The sequence below is a fragment of the Gouania willdenowi genome, chromosome 17 (assembly GCF_900634775.1).
Source record: "Gouania willdenowi chromosome 17, fGouWil2.1, whole genome shotgun sequence".
Lineage (NCBI taxonomy): Eukaryota > Metazoa > Chordata > Actinopteri > Blenniiformes > Gobiesocidae > Gouania > Gouania willdenowi.
The window spans coordinates 15595427-15613660 of NC_041060.1; the positions used below are offsets into that span (position 1 = coordinate 15595427).

Consider the following 18234-nt stretch of genomic DNA (forward strand, 5'->3'; position numbering starts at 1 on the left):
CAAACGCTCGCCTTTAGCCGAGCATCCTGCCCTGGGTTTCTTCTTCTCCAGTGAAAAGTGAAGCTTACGGCCAGACGTGTTTACTTGATCTTTTCATCAACTGATCCTGCTTTTGATGATCAGACCAAATAATGAACCATCACGTCTGAAGTATAGGACCTTCACTTCCGGACGTACCTGGTCTTCTTTTCCCATGGGAGCCACTGGAGGGTCGTTTGGCTCCCATCATTCCTTGGCTCTCTCCTTGTGTAATGCACTTGAAGGGAAATGGCTAGGTGAATCATTTCCTTGTCAATACGGTCATTAAATGTATCAAAGCATAAATGATTGATTGGCTTTATACTCTTATGTTCTGGATTCAGACGCTCAATGGTCAGCTCTTCGCCTCACCCTTCCTGGCACATTATTTCTTATCAAAGTGAGTGAAGAAACTGTTCCTCTTGGTTTCCAAACGCACACACAGACACACACACACAGACACACACACATACGCAGATGCGTGCAGACATACTGTCAAAACATTTAAAAAACGGGCAGAAAAGATGACGTTTGAACCCCCTGAGAAGTTTCTCTCCGAGCTGGAAAAAAAAAGTGACGTTGAGATATTTTAAAATCAAGTTAAAGCAAAGGTTTTCTGAGTCATCATTCTCTCCAGAAAACTTTTAGAGAGACATTTTACTTCCGAGATTTTCTTAAATGACTCAGGGGTGAGTCACATTAGAATAAATGAAAACGGCGAATATGACAAACACAGACACCTTCTGTATTACCAACGGTGCTCCAACGTCGCCTGAGACTTTGTAGCTAACTTTAAAGTTACTATATGTAGCAAGAAGAAAACATGTGGACTTGATTTGTAAGAGGAGGAATGCCCACATCCTCAGGCCACGGGAGCTCTGTGCGGTTTGATGAGCTTAGAAGAAATGATAAACAGAATAACTCTCTCTCTCTGGAACATCTTGCTTGTCTTACGCTCTTCAGTCATAAATCTAGTCATTATCATTTTTTGATGGTGAATGACACAAATATCAAAAGCAAAGTTTATTAAAATGCTATTAATTATTGACGGATAAAGTTTTGCAATGGTATGTCACTCTTTCTTTGTCACCTAAAAACACAAGCTGCGAATAAACAATTGGTCGAATCCTTTGTGTCAGCTTCTGCTTGGTTTTAGTTATGTTTAGCCCTTGTGGACCTCTTTTTGTTTTTCTGAGTCTGTTTATTCTAGTTTCATGTACAGGCATTCCTGGGGGGTATTCCATAAAGCGGGCTATGTTCTTCTCTGAGTATGTTACCATGGCAACATAGTCCGTGAACTAAACCTGGTCGCTGGCAGGTTTTATCAAAGAAACCCTGGGTTTCTACCTGGCTCCGCCCACCTGAACATCGTTTCTGAACACTTTAGTGAACCTTGACACTCTTCTCTGAAACACATTAGTAACATCACACACCACAGACGTGTTCACATCATTACTAATGTTGTGTTGCTTTACGTTTTTTTTGTTGTTGTTGTTGTTGTTGTGCAAATGGTAGTTTTCTTTCTAACATTGTGGATGCAGAGCATTAAGTGAAAGACACTGAGAGGTTGATCTGCATTAAAACATCTACTGACGTCTGCAGTAAAGTAAAGGAGGAGATGACAATTAAAATGAATCCACTTTTGAGGCTCAATTGTTGTTTCATACTGTCATACAGTTTGATCTATAGATATTACAACTTTGAAGTTATGATGGCGCAGTGAATTATAATGCCGATCTTTGAAGCATATGGTCGTGGGTTTTCGTCCCGCTTCACTCTTTTATATGACATATTTTTTGGATGTTGAGATGACTCTGGCGACAATATTACATTAAAAATAAATATAAATGACGCAATATCAAGCGGTAGTCACTGTCTTTATAGCCAGTGTAACAGGAGGGCTTTCTATGCAGTCGTCCTGTGCTGCTGCCACGTCTCCTCAAACACATTTTATTCATATTATTCCCCGCTCGTCACGTCACTGAAGCGATAATGTGATGAAGGGACCAAAAAGCGCAACTAATCATGGGTGATTTAAGCCACTGTAGTCACTGAATGTGCTTTCAGTGTGAACGCACCTTTAGAACAGGCTCATATTCCTCAAACACTGGCTTATTTCACTCATCAGGATGAATAAATCACTCTCTTCCGGGTGGTTACCATGGTAGTTCGTTTAACCGTTGATCCTCTGATGGTCTTTTATCGCGCGCGTGCATGTAAGTAACCCAAGGTTTACATACTCAAGGCTGGTTGACCCACTTCATTCCAGCTGTAATGGAATCCGATACCCAGAGTTTCCCAACGCGGGGTATGTTGACCCAGAGTTTATGGATAAACTCAGAGTTTGTGTCTCCACCTCACAATGATGTCAGTGTGTTTGGGTTGTGAGTGATTAGCTGCCTCATTATTTGCAGCCAGGTGTGGCCCATTTCCAATCAAGCCTCCTTCACTAGCTGATTCATTGTCAGTGTTACCCTCCTTGTTTGCTGTGGCGCGTTGTCTCATGCTCCCCCTGGTTTTCTCGCGCCTCCGTGTGTCTCTTTGGATTTTGTTTTTTTTGTTGGTTTTAATAATTAAATATGGACTGTAGCCTCAATCACCTCCTGCATTTGGGTCCTCCACCACCACATCGACGCATCATTGACTACATCTCCTGGAAGTGAAAGGAAAGATGTAGCGGGGATGGAAAGGTCGCCTAGGCAATTTTGCGATACCACTCAGACCATCAACGATGGAAAGACTCCAGTGCAACACATGACTTTAAAATGGCTGAAGGAGTAGAAAGGGATGGATGGCAGAGGTAATAGTGAGTACTTTACTGTAATTGAGTTACTTTTGTAGGGTACTTGTACTTTTTCAGTATATTTCTAAATCAGTAATTTTACTTGGACTTAGGTATGTTTTAAAAGAAGTAAGAAGTTACATATCAACACCCATCTGTTCCTAAGTAAATTATTATTTTTTGTGATTATTTTCTTTTTTTTCCATTTCATTGAAAAGCACAATGAACATAATCCATATGTTACATACATGAGATGTTTACTGTATGTAAGGGAACCATGGCAAGATTTATTACCAAAAATAAACATGGGGGGCTATTTGAGCCTATTTTACTTGTGCTTGAGTATTTTATGTATGACTTACTTGTATTTGAGTACAATTTCATTTAAGTACAGTACTTCTACTGGAGTAGGATATGTCAGTACTCTTTACGCCAGCGATTCTCAACTGGTGGGTCCAGGGACAGCTTTGGTCGAAAAACTTAATCTGGTTGTTTGAATTCTGAAAAGAACTTGATTGCATTTTAATGACCGTGGCAAAGTGTGTGTCCGAGGGCGAGACCAGTTGAGAAACCTTGGTTTAAACCTCTCAAGCAGTGGTTCTCAAACTTTTTTGGCTCAAGTATCCCCTTTCTCTTATTTCTGACTCCAAGTATCCCCTTTGTCCAGCATCAAAATTTAGAAAACTAATTAAAAACAACTATAGAGTCTAATGAGCAAATGAATGAGTGATAACACAGATTTTAAAGAATCACATTTTGTAAATAAGTAGAAAGAAACTAGTGCAGAAATTAGTGCAGTGGTGACCAACCTTTTTTTTTTTTTTTGGATCCTGATCCAATTTTGATATCAAGAATTTCTTGTGACGCCAAGGACATTTTTTTTCTTCCTAGAATTAGATTTTGATTGTGTTTGAGCTCAGTTTTTCAATTATCATTTTTTTTTTAGTTTAACTAGATTTATTTCACAAAGTGAAAGCATAAAAATACAATTGATTGTGTGTAGTTTTAATTAAATAAAATAATATATATATATATATTTTTAAATTTTTTCCAGAAATATCAGGTGACCCCACATGGGATCCCGACCCCAAGGTTGAAAAACACTGAGGCTCCTGAATAGATTTATTTCTATAGTTTTTCTCATTGACGGTCATCTCACGCCTGGGGTGGGATCAAGAATAATTCTATTTCTAATATTTCATACCATGCATATTTATACTGATGAACTTTTTATTATGACAGACTTTTACCATATTTTATCTTGTTTTTATGATTGTTTGGCTGAATCTTTGTGTACTTGAATGTTGTTGGGAGGAGCTTGTGCAATTTCGTTGTATTTGTGCAATGACAATAAAATGATTTTGTTCTATTAATTTTCCTCTCTCTCAGGTAGTGCCAAGGGGTACGTGTACCCCATTTGAGGAACACTGCTCTAGTGGATGGATGGATGGATGGATGGATGGATGGATGGATGTTAGAGGTCGGTTGATTGGTGCAGGGGGATTATCCACCGCCAGACGTCGCTGTTTCTCTCTAGTAAACATCTGGACCATCGTGCTATCTTCAATCATGTCAGATCTGAGCGTCATAACAGCCTGTCTGTCATAAACTGTACGTGTGTTTATTTAATGGCTCCAGATGTTCACATTTAAAACCTTAATATGAAAACGCATTTTTCTACCATCCAACCATGCAGCAGCTTGTTGTTACTGCTCCTTTCATACTTTGGCTCTCCCATCCCACACCCCCTTTGCCTTTGCCTTTGCCCACCTCTTGCTTCCAATTATCCCAGTGGGCTGGGCTGGTTTTCAGGAGGAACACTTTTGATTGGATGAGCCTTGCTTCAGTCATGGGGCCTGTCCCGTAGTCTCCTGCTGGAGAGTGAAATCCACACCAGAAGAAGTCAGAAAGTCCAATTTTACCAAAGGGTACAAGCTGTGTGGCTGGAGTTATCCAGCTGTTTTTGGTGTCTTATTTGAACCTCTCACTGTTCAGAGGTTTACGCACAGAGTGTGATTGTTTGTTATTGTTTTTGTGCTTTTTACCGGTGGAGGTTTGGGGCTGTTTAGAAGGAGCTAAATTGGTCTTGAAGGACTTGTGTTTTGGCTGCTTTTTCTGCTGCTGTTTTTACGCGATGTGCCAACGCAGCTGTGCGCGCACCTGAGAGTGCTCGGCTCGGCTCGGCTTCTTTGTGTTTGTGTGCAGGACTTTGTTGAGTGCATATGAGCCACCAAAAGTAATGAAGGTGACTCGTACCTGCAGTAGCGGCGAAGCCCGGTGAGTGCGCAGCGGGTCACCGTGGACGGACGGCGGGTCCCGGTGTGATGTGGCCTTTCGGAGCAGGCAGCTGGGATTTGGGATGCCAGAGAAGCCTTAGGAAGGGTGTGTGTTACCTGGACTCAACACAGACTGCTCCCAGACATGGCCTCTGAGGTGGTGTGTGGACTGGTGTTCAGGCTGCTGCTGCCAGTGTGTCTCGCAGCTGGTGAGTTTCCTCCTTTTACGCACCACAAATCCACCCAAAATAGCATCTATTCAATGTTTTTTCTTATACTATTTGTGTGTACATTTAATACATTAACAGAAGTATGTAACCTTTAACCTCATTTCATTTATACTTATTAAAACGTCTTTATTTGACCTCTGATCACCTCTCTCTAAACACATTTAGTAGTGCTGTCCATTGCCTTGAATCTGACGATGCGATTTGCATGTCACGATATCCGATGCGAAACAATACGATATATATTGCAATAACAATAATTTCACCTTCACAAGTACAAAATGGTATGGAATTGCATTATTTCATTATTTTTTTTTAAAAAAACTGACCAGAACAGGTAAATAATTATAATTAAAGTACCAATATTAAAAACAAGTGGTTTGGGATTTTCAGAATAATAACAAGCTCAAGAGACAATTCGCAATTTGCATGTCACGATACAATATATCCCGATTATGATAAAAATTGATATATGCCGCGATATATTGCAATGTCAATAATTACAATTGTCCCCTTTACAAGTACAAAATGGGATGAAATTACAATTTGTCATATTTTTTTAAAACTTGCCAGAGCAAGTAAACGGTAACTAACTGTATTTTGATTACCAATATGAAAAACAAGTGGAATGTTTATGAAACTGTCATATTACATTTTTCAACACATTCTGATTCTAAAATAACCACATACATTTATCAAAATGCCCAGTTTAAAAAAAAAAAAAAATGCAATCAACTTCCAAGATAAAAAGCATTAAGGAGTGAGATAGTTTACTAAGGTCTGATGTGGTTCACTGACACCTAGTGACAGGACGTTTACGTGTTCTACCAATGTTAATGCGATTAAATGTTTGTTTTTGTTTTTTTGTTAAAAACATGATTAAAGAAATTAGAATTTTTTTTGGATTGATACAAAAATCGCGCTACATGTGAAATATTGCAGAATGAATTTTTTTGTTACGCCCTTAATATTTAGTATTTGACCTGTCGAGGCTGGAGGTCACACACATCACCAGAAACCCCACTGAGGGCCCGTATTTACCTGCACCGAGCCCCCACCTGGATGTCACCTCTTATTGGGTCTTATTTTAGTGAAGTAAACAGGCCACAGCAGAGGGTGAAGTCACCATCGGTAGCATTTAGGCTCCAGTTAAAAACAAACACACATCTGAAAATCATTTCTAAATAAATGTTTCAAAATGTCGAGTTTATTAAAAACTTGGGATGAGAATCAGACAGTAGAAAAAGTAACTCCAAAGAGAAAATGCAAATACATCTATTGTGTATTTGTTAAGCTGTTATATAAAATGAAATGGTGGCTTTTTTCACATATTTTTTACAGCATTCTCCAACATGTATGTACGATATTTAACCTCACATTGAAGTGGAAGTATTTCAAGGGTTGCATCAAATAATCAATTTTAGTATTTTTGATCATTGTTAGTTAGTGTGGCCCTAATATCGCACAACTTGCCACTATTGCAGTGTTGGCTCTGAATGAATACCCTTTCAAAGCTGTTATTACCCTGTTGGTTTAAATCTCTGCTTTTCATTGAGCTTTGTTGGCACATGTTTGTTGTTGTTGTTCCTAATGTTACGGCATGTTATTAGAGGTTTCTACTGTTGCTATTGATGAGGATAGACTGATGACGTTTTACATTCCTCTCAGTGACAGTCGAGAGTTCATCTTTTTCTTTGTTTTTGTGCAGTTCGGGGCGTGTTTACACTCTTTGTAATCGTGTCTGATTCACTTCTCAACAATGCAGGAGATGATTCAGACTTTTTCTTCTTCTTCTTCTTCTTCTTCTTCATTCTGCTGCTTTCAAATGCCTCAAGTTTAAGTGCAGATTTAGGATTTATGAGATGGCCCACACCTCAAAATGTAAATGAAATGCAGTTTACTTTAAGTTTTCTGATGCATTTTTGTGGTTGGCCACAAGTGAAAGTTGATTAGCGTCTAACAGCTGCTAAAATTCCAGTTGTGGTGGTTGTCTGCGTGAGACTTATGAGGTCGGGACCACTTTTAAAGCTAACAGCGTGCTTTCTATAGATAAGACCCACTCAGTACCACCATAATGCATCACTTGTCAGCCCGACGCCCTCTTTATTTCCAAAAAGCAATTGTGAGGCCATGCATTGTCTCCATTAATTCGTGGAAAGTCGTTTTAACAGTATGAATTAATAATGCGGTTGTAAGGGAGAGAAGAGAAACCTTCCCCTTTTATCGTAAACATACCTTTAATATTTTATGTTTTTTCAAAGTGCAAATGAGCACTTGTCATTCACTGCAGCGGCACACGGAAAGCGACAGGATGGAGGAAAATGTAAAGTGGGAAAGAAAGAAGTGTAGATGTTATACAGTAACAGACGTTTACAGGGTTGGGTGGACGATGTTGTTTCCGTGATCTTCAGACAATGATCAGGAGTCAGAGACGGGATGAAAGCTTTCAAATAGTGGAATATCTGCACGTTTGTGTCTCATAAGGGTGTAAGAAAAAATTTATTCTGTTATATCGCGGTATTTCACTGCGCGATTATTGTATTGATTCAACACATTTCCAAATCATTTTTTTAATCGTGCTTTTGAGCAAAAAAAAACATTTAATTGAGTTAACATACAGGTATACATTACATGTAAACTTCGGACCTTGTTAAACTACCTCAGTCCTCAATGCATTTTAGCTTGGAAGTTGATTGCTCTTTATTTTCATAAAACATACTGGACTCAGTTATTTTTTTTTTAAATTTTATCTTTTTTTTTTTTTTTCTTTTTAAAGAATTTGAGAACGTAACAGAATCAGAATCTGCTGTAGAAGCAAAAAATTAAACTTTTTTTGAAAAATGTAATTTGACAGTTGGATAAACATACCACTTGTTTTTTTTATCTTGGTACTTGAATTACAGTTAGTTACCATTTACTTGTTCTCACAAGTTTAAAAAAAAAAAAAATGAAATAAATTGTGTTTGAGTTAATTTTATTTAAAACAGGGACAATACATATTAATAAACGTAAATATGCAAGATTATAGCCAACGGCTAATTTCCATCTTTAGTCCCTTCGGCAGGTTGATGTCAACCACATGAGATAATAAAATCAATAAAACAACAGTTTGCCGTCATTGCCAGTATGAGCAGGAGGAGGAATTACAGAGAGAAAATGTGTCCTTAAAAACACAATAGGACAGAAAATAAAAAAATCAAGAACAATGAAACAGTATAGTGGATTATGAACCATACAGGCCAAGGGTCAGGGAACCATATGTATTTCACTGGTGTTAAATGCTAAAATTAGATATCGACCATTTTGTACTTGTAAAGATGGAATTAGTAATTATAGATATCGTGATATATTGTATCGTGACATGCATATTGTGAATCGTATTGTCAGATTCATGGCAATGCACAGTGCACATCGCTAACATTTACGAATTTGGTGAGATCGGATTAGTTTTCCTGTGCCTGTTGTTCAAAAAGGAACGAAAGTGCAGATGTTGTTGCCCTCCACACACACACACACACACACACATTGCCATCACTTCACATAATCAGTTGTGTAATATATATGTTGCATATTGTCACTGTTCTCATGGGCTGGTAGTGAAAGAGTCGTCTGCTGATGTTACACGGTCTGTTCCTCCTGTTGGTCGTCTGACAGCACCTCTATTGAAACACAGCAAAACTGCTGGGCTTCATGTGTACACAGTGTCCTCATGCACGCGCTCACACACACACACACACACACACACTTGGCTGATCAAACAGGCTTGCTGTTTGTGTTTACTGGCAGAGTTAGAGTGTGATGGTAATTGTGAGCGTGCACTTTTTCAAACGACTGGTCTGGTATCAAACCTTAGGGGTTAGAGTGTGTACACGTTTGTTCCTCAGCGTTATACACTGAAGGAAACAAAGATGGCCGTTTGTGTGGACGTGCCAGCGGGGATCGTAATATATGATTATTGATATGTATTTATTTACATACTTTAATCCAAAGCTGGGCCGCCCCTTTGTTTACAAAACAACTGAAATTCTGCCTAAGAAATCAAAGACACATCAAAGCAATCAGTAGATGCTTTGATGCTTTCTTTATGAAAGACGTAAGGATACACCAAAGCAATCAGTAGATGCCTCTGAGGAAGACTGACAGTTGGTAGTCGAAACATGTCAGGCGATTGAAGGAAATTTCAAAGTAAATTTCCTGAAAAAAAATTGTCTGAATAAAATGAAAGCTTAACATTATATTTTTTTACTATTTATGAATGAGTTTCCTTTAAACAAAATAATTTACAGATATAGTTTGAAGTAGCGCAGGCATGTTGCTTTTAAACACAATAACACAAGTAAATGATTATTATTCTAATCTATTAAATACAATTTACATTCTTCTCATTTGTTTAATTAAATTTATTACAACATTCTATTCAATGTTATGGAAAGAATACTAATTTTGAGCTGTTTTGTCTAGTTTTTAAAATAGCAAAATATATAGTTTTCACAATCATAGCTTTTGGAGATAAAAATATTAAAATGCAGGAGTCAGAATTATCGTCTTTAAGAATGTCTAAAACTATTGGAAGGGATACTGGTTAGGTGGATGCTCACCCAGTTTGATCTACTTTAAATTAGGGATGTCCTGATACAACTTTTTCATTTCCGATATAATACCGATATTGCAGCCTTGCATATCGACCGATATTGATCCGATACGATATCACCATGAATCATACATACTTTTATTACTTATTTTGTAATGTGGAATGTTAGAAAAGTCTTGATCAAGTGAAGTTACTCAGAGAACAATATTCAGCAACAGTCGGTCTGAGAAAAAACTGACCCATTTATTATCAACCAGTTGATTACATACACATAATATCTACAGTATTCTACAATTGAATAAAATAAATAAATAAATGAATTGGGAGGGGGGAAAAAATATCAGATATTCGTTTTTCAGGCTAATATCGGGACACCCTAGTCAATTTATTCAAGAACACAATCTTTAAAATTAAACTGTTGGTTTATAGTTCAAATATAAATGACTGAAATCTGTATGAAACCTAGAGCTTGTAGAACAGATTTGAAAGCAAACGGCTTCAAAACAGGAATAAAACTTGTGCAACTGAGATTTTTGAAATAATATTGCTGTGTATCACATCTGTTGTGAAAATCCACTGAAACACTTGGAAGTAGAGACATCTCTCAATATTTGAATATATTGGACAAACTTAAACGATGATTTTCAAATACATGATCTATTATCCTGAATTATTGAGTCATAGTTTTGCTCGGTGTCGTAGACTTTTTAAAAAGCTTGGTTTAAGGCTGGAATTGCAGACGAAAACAGTAATCGTAGTGTTTTCCCACTTTTATCTTGTGGATATAAATTCCTCTGTTATCTCGCAGTGCTTGGTTTGGCCTGGCACTGTTATTTTCATCAGAACACAAGGTTTGATCACATTTATGAGCTCAAACTCTTAAATCAGGGGCTGTTGACAACACCAAGAGGTGGATTTAGGTTTGTATTTTTTTTGTAGCTTCAGCTATATTTTAAGAAAAGGGTGTCAATGCGTCCATTGGTGAGACACTTTATGTAACCAGATGTGACTGTATGAATTAATTTGGTAGGCGTGCTTCAGATGTCGTTTAGCCTTGAAAGGGGATTTTGAAAATGTAATCTGATGTCTGAAGACAATGGCAGTTTATTTTCATTCCCTGTGTAAAAGTCTCCAAATGGTGAGTCACAGAAGCAGCAGCAGATCGTCAGGAAGGCTGCGGTCGAGCGCTCATGGTTCGCAGCGAGAGCAAAGCTAAGTAGATGAAAACATTACTGCTACCTGGCTGTGTTTACAGGCAGTCTATAGGCACACAACTGAAGATGAGGAAATAGATTTATAGTTAGAAAATGTTAAGATTTCTGCCATGAGCTTGATGTTATCTTATTGTTTTTATGCCAAAACAAAAGAACAGTTTTTTAATCAACATTTATTAACTGTGGCTAAATGCTCGTTCATGTGGATCTTGTTGGGTTCTTTCTTCCTATGGACTCTATTTTTTTGTTCAGTGCTTTGAGATGACTTTTTTTGTAATTTGCGCTTGTATAAATGAAGTTGAATTGAACAGACCTGATCTAAAACTGTTTGTGACGTCAGTTTAAAATGTTTTTCAACCTTCAGCAGAGGTGAAAGTAACAGATTAGCAGTACTCGCGTTACTGTAACTGAGTCGCTTTTATGGGTACTTTGAGTATATTTTTGAGTATATCTCTAAATCAGTCATTTTACTTGTACTTAAGTGCGTTTTAAAATAAGTAAACCATTAGAGTAAATTATTTTCTGTTTTTTTTTTTTTTTTAAAGAATCGTACATTTTGACAAACCTTTTATTTTATACAGATGTCTTTGTGAAAAATAAATTCAGTTTTGATTGTGCAAGATTTAATCTCTTCCTTTTTAAGTTTATACATGAGATGTTTACTGTATGCATGGGAACCGTGGCAAGATTTATTACCAAAAATAAATGTGGGGGTGAAAGTAACTACTAACCTTTACTTTTGAGTACTTTACTTGTACTTGAGTGTTTTTTATACCATGTACTTGAGTACAATTTCAATCAAGTAACAGTACTTCTACTTGAGTAGGACATATCAGTACTTTTACACCTCTGACCTTTTGTCAGTATCGGATCAGAACACTGAGAAAACCAGGAGTGGCCCTCTCTCTCCAGTAAGCCGGAGTCAAGCCAAATATCAATGAATAGGACCATTGAGCGTACAAAGATAAATAAAGCACCGTTTTCAGCAGTTAAGTGTAAATCTTTCTGTATATCAAGGCGGCTGTGAGTCAGCCGATAAGTCCTACAGCCGACCGAGCTCTAAACTGTGCGTTTGTTGACATAATCGCTCAAAGAAATCTGGGAGGTCAGAGACCATGTACTGTCCACATTTTGCACTAAGTCCGTTTCTATCTGACCTATAAATGTTGAAAGACATGTCAGATGATGGGATATCACAGCTTTTTAGCTCGGGTGTGGAATTCCTGAGTGACAGCCCAAAAGGAGTAAAGGCTCAGGATCAGCTGAGTCTTTAGTCCAGTGTGGGTCATCTTGGACGCATTAAGTGAGCTTTGGTCAGCTGGTGATGTGAGCTCTTTAACTGTTAAAAGCCCTGATTGGTGCCACTTGGGAAGTGAGGTGTGTTGCAGATCAATACAGCAATTAATGGTTTTTAGAAGTCGTGTTTGCACTTAATGCTTTAACCGTCATCGTGTGTGTGTGTGCGCGCGCGCGTGCATTGCATGTTACGTAATCCAGTAACAAATGTGGTGGATGATTGTGAGCCACTGGTTGAAACAGTTTTTAGAGTCAAAGAATAAAAATCATGGTTACATAAAGATACTGAGATTAAAGGGCATCTTTGAGAAACGGGAAATTGAAGTCGTTTTGTTTAAACAGGTAATTATCAGAATATTATTATTTTACTGCTGAAACTCGAGAGGAGAACTTCCCTGTAAAAAAAAAAAAAAAAAAAAAAAGAATTACCGGTAATTTTCACTCACTTCAACTAAACCGAAATAGTACTTGTATTGTATTATGTCATTTTGATGAAGTATAAAATGGTAAAATAAAGAGCAGAAATAAATCGCGTGAGGCATCTGTGGGTAATTTGTGCATTTACATGCTTTATGCGTGCCGCTGTTGGGTTTGAAAGGTTATTCTATCGCTTCCTAAAAGGTAGATCGTACTTTCCTAAAGTATCAGAATGATAAGCCACACAAGGCAGTTGCATAACTGACTTTAAACATTGCAAAGTTATTTAGTTTCAGTAACACTCCATTTGGCAGAACGTCCCTGCAAACAAAAAATCTGCGAAAGTGATCCAATTTTGTGCAAAAAGAGGAATTCCCCAGTGCGGAGAGGCTGATCTGCCCACAGACGGCGCACGCGGCCAATCGTCTCCTCTCCCTACACTCGAGGACAATGTGGTCATTTATTTTACTTAACAAATGTTCAGTTCCTGAGTGACTGAATGAAGTGCAGACTTAGTTGGGATGTCAGCCAGATGAGTCGATAATGAGGCTGGTGAGTGTAAAGTTTAGTTTGAGGAATGTTGTGGCATTTTAATTACTTTAAGAACATTTTTGGCCTCTGTAACTTTTTAATACACTTTCACTCTTTTCTCTCCATCCTATTGTTACAGCAAACAAAGAGTGCAGTAAAGACTGTTCTAGTCTAATAAAGTAAAGTTGCGATCCCTGCTCATGTGTTTGTGTTTGTGTTTTGCAGCTTGCCTCTTCAGGTACAATGGCCTGTCCTTCGTCTACCTCATCTATCTCCTGCTTATTCCACTCTTTGCAGAACCCACAAGCACAACAATGCAAGGTAAGAACCACCACTGAGATCATTGACACAACCCACCGCTTTAATAGAAGCCTTGCTGTAACGCAAACCATTGCTCCCTGTGCAGACTGATACTGTATTGAGATGAGAACGTAGATGACAGATATCTTGGGAACTATCTCTTTTGTTCTCTCCTGTGGTCATAGGGCCAAAGTCACATGGTTCTCTCCTCAGCTGCTTCCAATAGCTCCACTGGGGAGATCCAAAGGTTATTTCCTAGCCAACGCACAGTTGTAACTTCTCCAGCGTTTAGGAGGCTAGCCTCTGGGTCTCCTCCTAGCTAGGCATGTCAAAATCACCTCAACTGACTCCTTTAGATGTGGAGAAACCGCTACTCTACTCCTGCTCCTGGATGTCTGAGATCTTCATCTTATCTCTAATGGGGAAGTGAAACAATTTGAAAAACAGACGTATTAATTCATTAATGGGTAATAAAACCTTGTTTCTTTGTTACTTTAGTGTTTTTTGTTATTTAAAGCTGGGGTTCTCAACCTTGGGGTCGCAAGACACTTGGAGGGGGTCACAAGATGCCTTCAAGAAACTAAGATTTATTTTTTTTATCAATTTAAGCCAATATTTGCTTATTTTTAATCTTTTTCTGCAACTACACAAAACTTGCCATATTTTAACCTATTTTCAACACCTTTTCCTTCCATTATTTTGCTCATTTTAATGCATTTTTGCAATATTACTCCCATTTCTGCCAATTGATCAAATTCCCATGTCTTTTCTGGACATTTTTTCCACTTTCAAACCCGTATAAACTCTTTCCACCTCTTTCCCCACCTAATGTTACATATGTTGAGCCATTATTGTCACTTTTAACCTCTTTTCACTATATTTCATGCTTATTTTGGCTAATTTAACCACATTCACGATTTGTCATGCCCATTATTTGCCAGTTTAAACTAATTTTTCCTATGAATTGTCCCCCCCCCCTTTTTTTTTTTAACCACTTTTTCCGTTTGTTTTTGGCCACTCTAATTTGCAACTTTTAACCAATTTCTGTGTTTTTTAAAATCCCATTTCACCACCTTTTCCACCATTTTTGGTCTCTTTTAACCAATTTTATTTCTGATTAAAACAATGATTCACATCTTTAAGATGACTATATACTGTGGCCCAAATAATAAACTTCCTGGATAACAGTGGATATTATTCAGATAAATAAATACATGTGGTTATCACAGATTCATTGAACAATGGACCATCATTTTACTGACTTTATGGAAAAATTTCTCCCCTTTATTCCCCCTTATCGATGGTCCTGTCTCCACATGACTGTTTTTCAATGTTCATGTCTGTGTTGAACCACATTTAGGTACACTGGGGGTCCACGGTCTCTGCAACCTTTATTTTGGGGGTCATGGGCTGAAAAGGTTGAGAACCCCTGAATTAGAGCAATGCAAGCCTTTAAAAGTCACAATTTTGGAGCCTGTGATTTGCCATTTTTGTCACCAACTGGTAAAAAAAAAACAATAAGAACTTGGCCAGAAACATTTACACTTCAACAAGTGCAAAGAAAAACAGGTCTTGACTGATTTAATGAGCCATTTGCAGTCTAACTTTACTGGCCAAATGTACTTATCTTCCAGGGCTTAACTATTCAGACAAACGAACCAGCTGCTATGCTAAGCTTGCGCAGCGAGCCGCTGATTGCTAACAGCTGATCGCTAACGGCTGTAAACAAACCAGGTGGTGAAAGAGCTGTGGGTTCAGAATACAGAGAAAGAAGATGGTCTACCTACAGGAGCGAGTGGGGGAGCTTTCCCAGTACACCAGGATTAATGATGTCATCATGACTGGGCTTCATATGAAGCTTTGGTTTCTACATCAGAGCGTGGTTACGAAGGATGATCACGCTGGACGTCAGGAGGACACTGAAACGAAGAAGCCATGGTGTACAAAGCAATCCATTTGAGATCTAGCAATGCATTTTACTATGTCGGTATTATATGGTTAAAAAAAGACGGTGACTAAGAAATAGGCAGGTGGTGTTGCTAGTAAAAAACACAACTCAACCCTCACTTTAATTCCTAACAAACAACCTTTGAAACGAACTAGCCCAGATCACAACCTCAGATTTAGAAAAACACAAGTTATCTTTAGGGGCTTCACCCAACCAAACATTCTCATCTCAGACAGAAGCTGTCCTACGAATCTTGATTACAACTCACTAAGTTAAGCAAGTTGATTTCAGCCTGGCTACGTGCGCGCTTTTGTGACAGAGGAGGAGATCAGTGTCGGATTAATCACAATCACGGATAAACTGTGGAGAGCAACTTGCGTTACAATTGAGAAATACTTTTTTTAAAAATATGAAGAAATAAAATCCATAATTCAGACCAAAGCCAACACTGTTGCTGCAGTAAAGGCAGCAACAGTGTTAAGAGTGTTTGAGTGTTAAGAGAGATTATAAATGGAGAATAAACAGATACTTTGACCTTTTCTGTGGCTTTGGTGCTACGTTTGTACAGATTAGCATAAATCATAAGGTGGAATATATTTATATTTCATATTACAGGACTGAGGCTCTTTGCATCTCCCCAGAATACATGAATCAATGAATTAATTTATTTGTCTGAAAGCACCCGATGCACGTAGGCTTTATCAGCTGATTTATTTTACTTATTTAACTTTATCAGTCTATTAGATAAAAGTTTCTATATTTCCTATAGGATGTCATCAGTAAATGAACGTCACATCAGATCCACACAGACGTGTTCACAATGATCCTCCTTTTATTGGACAGCTCCTTTTCTAAGAACTGATTGGTCAGGAGGCGGGACTTTAGTACTCACTCAGATCTTATCCAGAACAAAACCTGGTCCAGAGCAGGTTAGTCGTTCAGCCTAAGTTACCATGTTGATTTAGCTCTGTAAGACTTTATCCAGCTTCATAGTCCAGCGCGTTAAGAGGAAATCTAGCGTCGTAATATAGGCCCTTGGAGACTGACACATCAGATCAGTTGTTCTCGAACCTTTTCTGTTGTGCCCCCCCTCCGACTTTTGAAAAACTGAAATGAAACGTTTCATTCTTCAAATGGAAAGAATGAAATAAAACCACGTATTTGGGGAAAGTTGGTAATTCTTACTTCCATTTAATTCCCATTTGTGAGGCAGTCATTAATTGAACTGAAATTCCTGCTACACACTGAATTCATTGAATATAATACTCTCAGACATTGATGAATTCTATGCACAGACTGGTTTTGGGAAAAAATATGTCAAACTCTGATATGAAACCAATAAAATGTGCCCTCACTAATGTGTTTGATTGCAATTAATCAGTTTTTATAGCGACTGCTGACCTTTAATGCAATGTCATCACAGCTCAGCCCAGTCTGTATCAGTCTGAGTAGTGTCTGTCTGTGCTGGATCGTCTTCAAATATGGCTGTGTAGTAATAATATTCAGATAAAGGATAAAGAAACATCTGCAGCTCTGTTTTATTGTTGTAAAACTTCAGATTTGATTTCTAAGCCAAACTGTGTTTGGTGTTTTGGTGAGAAACAGCCTGAAAGCTGAAGAATGGGCCTCGTTCCATCGTTTGGCAACAATGCTGCGTCTTTTAAACTAAAGGAAACCACAATGGACCTCTGCGGCTTACGAGAAGTGACTGGGGTGACCGCTCTTCTCTCGGCTGCTGAATGTGGGATCACCGCCGCCAACATCAGCCGCACCTTCAAAGGATACTTAACAGCACACCTCCCAGACCGCTAATAATATGGCATTTGTTGGGAGACCACATGCAGTGTTTAATAATACATAACCTCATATTGGTGGAGGGAGCAGCAACATCCAGTCCAAGATGCGTCTCTGCTGGTCTCCAGCTGGAATAACAATCAGGAAGTAAAGGAGGAGGAGGAGAGAATTAGAGGACCACTTACAGTCTCATCAATAGTTAAAGACAGGAGTTTCCTCCGATGCTGAATGTTCATGTTCCTGAGAGCTGTTGACTTCATGAAAAGTCATGTCAGGATTTATTTGGCTTCTTTTCCTTGCGTTGGCTGATGAGCCTAAAACAAAATAGACGTGTAACTGAACAGAAGCTGCCAGTCAAAGAAAATAATAAAGTAACACTTCTTTTCATGGGTTGTACAGTCAATTTAGAAACATTGACAAGCCAAAAAGTAATATTCCTTTTTTATTTTAATCTGGACTGTATGAGGAAGATGGAGTGCATTTTTTTTTTTTTTTTTTTTTTTTAGCCATATCGTTGATAATTTCAACAAAACTCTTGTAAGGAAGTTTTATTTGATTATTTTAGAAAACGTCAGTCTATTAAATATTTTAATAATGTCTAATAAAGACTCATGTGGATTTAATGTTTCACAGCATCCTGCTTGATTTATCATAGTTACCTTCATAGAAGTGTAATTGACAAACACTAATGCACAAATAGAAAAACAAATTACAATGGATAACCTGTCCTACTGCAGAAACGTGCTGTAATAGTGCTGGGAAAAAACTAGCTGCAGTGTCGCTGCATCGTTCCAAATGCTTGGACGACTAAAAGCTTTTTACAATTTTCTGCATTTTTCC

The 18234-nt window shown here is 38.1% G+C and overlaps 1 protein-coding gene across 3 annotated transcripts in view; it reads left to right on the top strand.

Annotated features, from left to right (window-relative positions):
- The first annotated feature begins 4685 nt into the window (after nucleotides 1–4685).
- piezo2b (piezo-type mechanosensitive ion channel component 2b) overlaps nucleotides 4686–18234 on the top strand; it is a 114451-nt gene continuing 100902 nt past the window's right edge. For all 3 annotated transcript variants that reach the window (XM_028472390.1, XM_028472392.1, XM_028472391.1), the window contains exons 1-2: nucleotides 4686–5285; nucleotides 13578–13673. In XM_028472390.1, coding sequence (XP_028328191.1) covers nucleotides 5222–5285; nucleotides 13578–13673 — 160 coding nt within the window. In that variant the 5' untranslated portion in view covers nucleotides 4686–5221. The remainder of the gene's footprint in view (nucleotides 5286–13577; nucleotides 13674–18234) is intronic.